This window comes from Cydia pomonella, chromosome 27 (genome assembly GCF_033807575.1).
Source record: "Cydia pomonella isolate Wapato2018A chromosome 27, ilCydPomo1, whole genome shotgun sequence".
Taxonomy (NCBI): domain Eukaryota; kingdom Metazoa; phylum Arthropoda; class Insecta; order Lepidoptera; family Tortricidae; genus Cydia; species Cydia pomonella.
Window position 1 is genome coordinate 10,147,963 of NC_084729.1, and position 9,666 is coordinate 10,157,628.

Sequence of the window (9,666 nt, forward strand, 5' to 3'; positions counted from 1 at the left end):
ATCTGAGAAGCGAGCCGTGTGATGAAACATTTAAGTGCAAATTGAGAAACCTTTTCTTGGATAACCCTCTGTACTCTGTAAATGAGTACATGGAATTGAATCTGTACGACATATGTTATTTTATTTATTATTAAATTGTGTGCATTTGAATTTTAAACATGACATATTGTTCTTTTTGTAATATTTTTATTTGTCATTTTCACGACAATTCCAAATTAATATTAAGTTGGTTTATATTCAATTGTTTGACATATATCTTTCTTTGCACATGACGATCCTTATTGGGAGACACAATTCATTTTTATTTTATTATTTTTAATTTCTAATGTAATGTTTGACGATCATGATGAGAAGATTAACATACTTTTGACGAATGTAGCAAATTTATAGTGTAATTTTCATCGTGAAATAAAGAAATCTAAATCTAAGCTTAAACAGCTGGTCACCACAAACAGCACCCGTTCACGAGTATGACGCGTATCGCAGCCATCGCCTCCCTCTTTCTCTATTTATTTATCTCATAGTGTATTGTGTGAATTCATGGCAGAAGCATGGGCGCGCACGCGTGCGAGATCTGCCTGGTGCGCTTCAAGCGCCAATCTCGACGGCAGGAGCACCAGGACCTGCACCGACTGAAGTTCCTCTGCAAGGAGTGCAGCTTCGTATCTAGGAATAGGTTAGTTATTATCTATAGTGTTAACAGTATTTCTGGTAGATAGAATGTACAATTTTGCACCAGGGTCTCCAAGGGGAAGCAAGAACAAAATACCGTGTATAATAATAAACAGACGTATATTTATTCCACAAGCAACAATCTCTACACAAATCCTCAGAAAAAATATATAAATATAACTACGTTGAACTAACGTTCGCTAGTTGACGGATGTAACAGCGCCATCTACCGGGACATTGGGTAAACCAATTCCGATATGCGTTTCGTAGACAGAGTGTGGGAGCTTGCTTCTTAAGAGGGACTAGTTTTGCAATCCTAACGGTACTTTTCTATGAAATTTCCATTTCGGGAGGAAAACGGTTCCCTCTAACTAAATCTTAACAAATCACTTTGATTTTGATGTCGATCGGTTCAGCATAATATATTTTAAGTTTATAGGTATAGCTTTAATAAACCTAGTTTTCATTGTGTCAATAACATACTACGAAATTATGGAGAAAGGAAAATATTTGAAGTGGGAAAATATTTTCTCTTTTAATATGGATAAGGATGTGGTATACTTTTCTCTTAAATTACCATTCTTTACAAAAAAATGCCACTTTTGTTTTTTTTTGTTGCAGATATCAAGCGAAGAAGCATTTCGAGTGGCACTCCGGCAAGATCCATGTGTGCAAACACTTGCGGGGCCAGCTTCACGTGAGTGTCTAGTTCAGTTATGGACATATTTTCTTCACGGGGGGCCAGAAAATTCAGAAATTTTGTGAGAGGGCTAAAAATATTGACATTTTGTTTTGAAGTCGCTTAATCATATATCATTTAATATTATATATTGGGTCATTACCTATGAAATTAGAGTTTTTGTTCATAAGTATTATTCATGTCATAGTTTATTTATTTTAATAGTAACTTCGAAGTATTTTTTAATTTCATTAGTGCGCTACATAACAACGATTTTACATACAATGATTTGCTACTTTTATTGTTTTATGTATTCAGAATACCGCCCTGAAAACAGATCTTTTCATGTGCTGCCGGCTCGAGTATTTAAATGACTTATATTTTTCTGATGGGCCAGATTTAAAAAAAATATGAGATAGAAAATGTGCCTTAAAATGTCTCAGATTACTGGCAAAAATTTGTTTGGTTTGAAAATGCCATCACAAATTAATCCGCAAAATTCAGTGTATGAAAAATCGTATTTCGTTAAATTTTTCCATACAAAACGCCAATTTCATAGGTAATGACCTAATATATTATACCAGTGTTGGTGGAAAGTTAATTAGAATTGACCGTATTGAAAATTAACCATTACAAATTAAACCGGAAACTGTAACCGTCTAATTAACGATCGGCCAACACTGTATTATACACTTTCCCTCTTTATTTATAAACGTGTACTAAAGTTACGATGCCGCTAATAATCGTTTGTCCCTTTCCATCATACCAATACGTCGGAAAGGGACAAACGATTATTAGCGGCATCGTAACTTTAGTACACGTTTATGAATAAGGGGGTTTGACTTTACTTCATACTGGACCGCCAATAGTACATTGTGAGACGAGGGCGGTAAGTGAAATCTTGCAAACGAGTTTGGTAGATGCACGACAGCCGCAGACATTAAAACTCGAGTTTGCAATATTCTTACCCTCCGAGTTACACACAATGTTTTTCATCACACTTGCGAAGAAAAAAACTAAAATGACTTACTAGTTTAACTTTTCTATCCTTTTTCTTACAGCAAAAGCTCAACATACTTGTCGCACGTGCGTCTGCAGCATCCTGCGATGAATGTGGCATGCGACGTGTGCGGCGAGACTTTTGTGGGGCGACTGGGACTGTTGCAACACAAGTCAAGGGCACACCAGGTAGGATTGCCATGTGAGGGAGTTAGCTCAACATACTTGTCGCACGTGCGACAGCATCCGCCATGAATGCGTCATGCGACGTTTGTGGGGCGACTGGGAATGTTGTAACACAAGTTAAGGGCACACCAGGTAGGGTCGCCATGTGAGGGAGTTAGCTCAACATACTTGTCGCACGTGCGACAGCATCCGCCATGAATGCGGCATGCGACGTTTGTGGGGCGCCTGGGAATGTTGTAACACAAGTTAAGGGCACACCAGGTAGGGTCGCCATGTAAGGCTCGGCGTTGGACTGGCTGCAACAAGAATTGATTGTTAGTGGGTGTCCAGATGGGACAGTATGTATATATTTAACGCCACAACACATTACATTTGGAAAAAAGAAGAACATACAGAGAAAGAAAAACATTGGACGCTAAAATAGATCTTAAATCCGCTTTTAAATAGTTAATTGTTAACCAAAGGATGAAATTATGCTTTTCAGCCGAGTTATACACTATGCTTATCATTTCGAATACGAGGAAAGTAAAATAAATGTGTTTTTTTTTTAAACATGACTAAGTATAATTTTTATAGCATTTCTTGTACTTAAAAGGTAAAAGTAAAGTATTTATGGAATGGGGAGTTAAATATCAGAATGGAAATTGTATAACAAATCCATTTTAAACCAAATTTCAATTGTTCATCGTAAAAAAAAAGAAAAAATCGTACTTGGAAAGTAAAATACTCTAGTGCAGAATAAAATATATCATTTTCTGCACACTTTTTAGAACAACCCTTTCAGAGGGCTTACCGCGAGTATGTATGTAAACACTTTATTGTACATGAGGGACAGGTAAAGATACAATAAAAGAAAAAAAGATTTTGGCAATGTACAAAGGCGATCTTATCCCTATAAGGGATCTCTTCCAGTCAACCTTTTGAGAGTCAAAACTGTCAATAGTAAAACATAACACAAAAGTAAGACAGTTTCGCCTAGTCTAATAAAAATAATACACTCTTTTGGGCAGTCGTGTAAAAATGAATCTAATGAAGTGGTTTGGACGCAAAAATGAAATTGGCTCGCCGAATTTACTTGATTCGATTGATCGACCAAATCGTGAGGCGCGCAAAAATGTAAATTTCGACGCTAGTACGCGCATTTGGTGGCATTTTTTAAAACTTGGAGCGCTCGAATGTCACCATGAATCTAAAATTGGTGGCGTACGTGTGGACGCTAGATGAGATTGATTGATTTTTCTGATCAAATTGTGAATTCCATCGTCAAGTGAGATTTGAGCGCGTCGCGCCAACAAACTGCTACTTGGTTGCAAATAAATAAATTGAAATTGAAACTGGTTACTCCAGTTTGGCGTATATTGTACTGTGTAACTGTGTAATTATTTTACATGAATAAATGAATTCATAAATACAGGCACTGATTATTTCCTAAAAAATAAATCAACAGTAAATTTTTTTAAATCACGATCTGTTGAGAATTGCGACCTACAGGCAGATGAATGCAGACACAAAAATTTGCTAAGGTGAAACGGAGATCGTGGTCGATCGACATACATATTAAAATACTAACCCACTAAATAAATTTATAAAATACCCACTAAATAAATTTATAAAATACCCACTAAATAAATTTATAAAATACCCACTAAATAAATTTATAAAATACCCACTAAATAAATTTATAAAATACCCACTAAATAAATTTATAAAATACCCACTAAATAAATTTATAAAATACCCACTAAATAAATTTATAAAATACCCACTAAATAAATTTATAAAATACCCACTAAATAAATTTATAAAATACCCACTAAATAAATTTATAAAATACCCACTAAATAAATTTATAAAATACCCACTAAATAAATTTATAAAATCTGTCCGAAAATATTTTTTTAAACATAAGTAATTAGAATTTAAGTTAAAATTTTGGTACTTCTATAGTTGTTTACTTATATTTGTTTCGCATGCCGTGTTTACCTGTAAGTAATTGTGACACCACTCCTTACATGTATTAGCTTGTACGTTTTGAATGTATCGATGTCAACAATTGTTGGTGAACCTTAAATAAATAAAATAAAATAAAAATAAAAATTTCGTCTCATATTGTGGGCCCCTTAAACCGAATCGCTGATCTATTTGCCGTTTTATTGTATCTCTGAGCCCATATTTGACGACCGGTTTGGTCTAGTGGGTAGTGACCCTGCGAAGCCGATGGTCCCGGGTTCAAAGGTAAGGGCATTTATTCGTGTGATGAGCATGGATATTTGTTCCCGAGTCATGGGTGTTTTCTATGTATTTAAGTATTTATAAATATTTATATATTATATATATAGTTGTCTAAGTACCCTCAACACAAGCCTTATTGAGCTTACTGTGGGACTTAGTCAATTTGTGTAATAATGTCCTATAATATATATTGTTATATATGTGATGTGTCAGGCGGGGTGCCGCTGCGCGCGGTGCGGCGCGCAGTTCGGCGGCGCGGAGGCGCTGGCGCGGCACGAGCCCTGCGACCCACATGCCAGGTATATTATTTGCAGTACATATGGTGCTACTTCACCGCACTAGTGCGAAAATTAGCATATTACGTTACTGTGTCGAACATTTAAAGGGCCATAAGTACTGTAAACATGTGCGAATAGGTAATTCGCAACTCGGGTCGATTTAAAACACTCCCTTCGGTCGTGTTTTAATTTATCGCCACTCGTTTCGAATTTCCTATTTTTCGTACTTGTATCGTAATGTACTATTACAGTACTGTGGTGCTACTTTACCGCACTAGTGCGAAAATTAGCATATTACGTTACTGTGTCGAACATTTAAAGGACCATATGTACTGTAAAACGTTGTTCAATACACGTGCGAAAAGGTAATTTGCAACATCGTGTTTTAATTTATCGCCACTCGTTGCGAATTTCCTTTTTTCGCACTTGTATCGTAATGTACTATTACAGTACATATGGTGCTACTTTACTGCACTAGTGCGATTATTAGCACATTATACGTAACTAAATCGCAAAATTTAAAGGGCCATTGGACTGCAAAACGTACGCTAATTTACAGCTCAAACGGAAATCGGGAAGTGGGTCAAATTTAGCTTAACAAACAAACTTCCCGAGCCCTTGCCCGAGTCTGTGTTTCCGTATGAGTACAATCTGAATCTCTTCAAGGCTAGAGTAAATAGGTATCTCATAGGCAAGCGTGCTCCACCGTAGACCGCATCATCACTTACCATCAGGTGTGATCGTGGTCAAACGCCTGCCTATCCTACATAAAAAAAAAAAAAAAAAAACTTAAATACTAACAGGGAAAGTTAAATAAAAGTTTGTAAAAACAATGGCCAAGTATTCTAAAATATGTCGTTTACGAAAGCGTGTCAAAAACTATTTCATGGAAAAGTACAATAACCAACATAAACTTAAGTGATGAAATGTCTATTGCCTGATTAGTGTTATTCCCACTAGTTACCATCAAGTTGTTACCAGTGGTAACTACTGGGAATTTTTTCCCACCTTTTACCACTGGTAACTACCGGGGAAAAAAATCCCAGTAGTTACCACCAAACCGAGTTGGTAGCCACCTCCACCACTGGTAAAAGGTTGGTTTTTTTCCCAGTAGGTACCAAACCGAGTTGGTAGCCACCTCCACCACTGGTAAAAGGTTGGTTTTTTTCCCAGTAGGTACCAAACCGAGTTGGTAGCCACCTCCACCACTGGTAAAAGGTTGTTTTTTTTCCCAGTAGGTACCAAACCGAGTTGGTAGCCACCTCCACCACTGGTAAAAGGTTGGTTTTTTTCCCAGTAGGTACCAAACCGAGTTGGTGGTAACTACTGGGATTTTTTCCCCGGTAGTTTTGGACCCGGGTACGTCCTTAAACTACGTCCACAAGAGAGGTATGGGCATTGTGAATTTCATCTTGCTTTGTGTGGTAGGGCACAGCACAGTGGATGTCATTCCAGATCTAGAGCAGAGCCCAACTGGAGAAGTACCTCCACCTTACAGAAAACCGCAGCCAAATAACACTAAACCCTACTCATAGTGTTGTGTTCCTGCCGGTGAGTAAGGTTGCCAGAGCTCAACGAGGGGAGGGAGAGTTGTTAGGGCTGGCAACGCGCATGTGATTCCTCTGGAGTTGCAGGCGTACATAAGCTACGGAGACTGCTTACCATCAGGCGGGCCGTATGCAAATACAAAATACAAATACAAAACTCTTTATTTCCTTAAAAAACACATGGCCATGATTTAGGGGATGGAGCCGCCCGGTAAGCAAAGAATTGCCTGTGTTGGGAGGCACCGCTCTTCCCTACGTTAACAACAAAACAACAAGTAAATTATTTATACAACATATGAAAACCTAAAAATATAATTTCTAAATATTTAATATGCATATAAATTTGAAGACTTATTTTATTGTATTATAAATATAACTATGCTTATTTGCCGTATGCTTGTTTGCCGCTGACGTAGTATAAAAAAAAAGTTACCAGTGGTAAACGGTGGGATTTTTTCCCAGTAGTTACCACTAAAATGTTGTTAAAGTTCAAAGAAATCAGTCAAAGACCGACTATGATCATGTTTAAACTGTTTAAAGCAGTTTTTCGAAAGTTTTTTTCCCAGGAAAGCAAGTTGAAGGATTTCTTCCCCGGTAGTTACTAGTGGTAAAAAAATTCCCAGTGGTTACACTGGTAACAATGTGGCGGTAACTAGTGGGAATAACCCCCTGATTGGAGCGTTGTCCCATCTCTGCCATACTTGAAGGTTTTATTAAACGTTGGCAGGCCGTGTCTAGTGTGCGGCGAGACGTTGTCCACACAAGAAGAATTACAAGCGCACGTCGACGAACGACACAGCACGGACCAGTTCAAATGCGTACAGGTAACAACATGGGCGTAGCCAGGTACCGGCAGGGGAGGGGGGGGGGGGCAGCCTATTAAGCACTATGGAGATCTAATTTTACATACAATGTATGTTAACCACCAATAATGGGATATTTAAGAGAAAAATTGGAGTATTTTTGATATTTTACCGACATCTGTAAAATTCTACCGCTTTATGCTTTAAAAGTTGAATGTCCAATTCGCCCTTTATGTTTTCTATGTATTTAATGAAAGCTACTGCAATTGGTTTCAATATTATTAACCAATTATAACTATGGTTTTTTGCTGCAGTCATGGCCCCATAAATTTTCATACCAACAAATATCAAAATTTATTGCAGTGTGACAAAACCTTCGCAGCTCGAAATCCTACGAAGTGCATCATCAACGAGTGCATCTGAACGTGCGGTGGCGAAAGTCGCGCGACAAGCGAGCGCGACGCACTCACACCGACCCGCCCAAGCGCAAGGAGGCTATGTGCGAGGTCTGCGGGAAGGCGTGCGAGGTGAGATGAATAAGATATACTTATTTATTAATAAGATATACTATATATTATTTATTTTGATACCCAGGTTAGCAAGTAACACCTCTGGACTTGCAGGCGTCCATAGGCTACGGTGACTGCTTACCATTACGCGGGCCGTGTGATTGTTTGCTATTGACGTGGTATTTAAAAAAATGTACACAATTACGAAAACAAATTATTTTATTAAATATTTTGGTTTGTATTAAGCTTTCAAAATCAAGTGCCACGTTTCTGCACACTTCATAGAACAACAATGACCCTCTTTAAGAGCATGAGAAATGAAAAAAATAATCTTTTAGAAGAAAGTTCTTGCCTGACAGCCAGTTTATGGCCTAAAAAGTGCGTTTTATTTTGCAAAAAGAACTTATTTGTAGCGAATTTACAGAAAATAATGAAACGAAATACGATTAATAGATACTAACCATCAGAAGCATACTATCCCTGCTTTGTTTTGGCCTGGTTTGGCAAGTGCCGCACTATGCTGGTCACAATAGAGCTAATTAATTCAAACAGGAGTGGTAAGTAGGTACTGGGACATTGTAAATTCTATTCTACGACTACGAAAGTACAAGGTTATAAGTTTCGGTGCGACCGAAAGGTTCGGCAGTTTTTGCGCCGAAACCGAACCTTCGGCCGAAACATGATTTTTATGCCGAAACCTGCCGAAACCGAAACTTCGGTCGGACACTAAAAAATTTGTGCCTACGCGAATTCATGAGATTAGTTGCCAAGCGGACCCCTAGGCTTCCATGAGTCGTGGCAATAAGCCAGGACAAACCCTAGGAAGAAGAAGATTAGCCTTGCGAAGATAGCATATATTCTCGAGAATTTGGGACGGGTACCGCCTTGACCTTGGGGTGCCCTAGTAGTCAGAGTGGACGCCGGTTCGATTCCGGCATGGCCCGAAGAGGGCTAACCAATTTCAGTTTATACCCATAATTTATTTGAAATGTTACGTTAATAAAAAAATAAACTTTTTTGTGTAAAATAGATTAATTATATTAGTTGTTTATCGGCAGTCGAACGCGGCCCTGGTGTACCACCAGCGCTCCCACACCGGCGAGCGGCCCTACAAGTGCGCGCAGTGCCCCAAGTCCTTCACCATGCCGCAGGCGCTCATAGTGAGTACATTATATTGTAACAGTCGAACCCTGGTGTACCACCAGCGCTCCCACACCGGCCAGATTATAATTGCAGAATATTCATTTAACACGTCGAATTCATAAAAGGCGAATAATACATTAAACATTTACAATACAATACAAAAATACAAAATAGTTTATTTGGCTTAACTTATAATATACGAAACATAAAGGGCTGGAATCTCCCATTAAGTATAACATACTTGTGTCGGGAGACCCCGCTCTTCCATTAGGAAATAGTGACATTAACATTTTTTTGTATTTTGTACATTAAACATTTAGCGGCAAAGCGGTACAAATAGTACAGATATCAGTGAAACATCAAAATACTCCATGTTTTCTCCAAAATGATTGATGCCGTTACTATCCATCTTTAATTTTAACGGTCGACGAACACCAGGTAGGTAAATATATTCTGTCTATTACTACCAATGCAATCGGTATAGACTCCATTAATAAGGATATGGTTTTACTTACACTTCCGCGCACACTTTCAGTGATTACAGCTATCATTAATAAGTCCATATTGACTGGTGTAGTGCCGGCTATATGGAAGTCTGCCCTGGTCACTCCATTGCCT

At 38.1% G+C, this 9,666-nt stretch overlaps 1 protein-coding gene across 2 annotated transcripts; it reads left to right on the forward strand.

The window, feature by feature from the left end:
• Positions 1 to 187: 187 nt before the first annotated feature.
• On the forward strand, positions 188 to 9,112 carry LOC133532533 (uncharacterized). Of its 2 annotated transcripts, XR_009801720.1 has the most exons (7): positions 549 to 676; positions 1,294 to 1,369; positions 2,413 to 2,539; positions 4,982 to 5,067; positions 7,321 to 7,417; positions 7,760 to 7,923; positions 8,964 to 9,112. XR_009801720.1 is itself a non-coding variant. In XM_061871253.1 (6 exons), exons 1-6 carry the CDS (start codon positions 552 to 554, stop codon positions 7,762 to 7,764), a joined length of 516 nt encoding a protein of 171 aa, XP_061727237.1. In that variant the 5' UTR covers positions 188 to 551; the 3' UTR covers positions 7,765 to 7,889. The 2 variants fall into 2 exon arrangements, 1 of the variants encoding a protein (XP_061727237.1); XM_061871253.1 differs by lacking the exon at positions 8,964 to 9,112 and having other exon boundaries at positions 188 to 676; positions 7,760 to 7,889.
• The last annotated feature ends 554 nt before the right edge of the window (positions 9,113 to 9,666 follow it).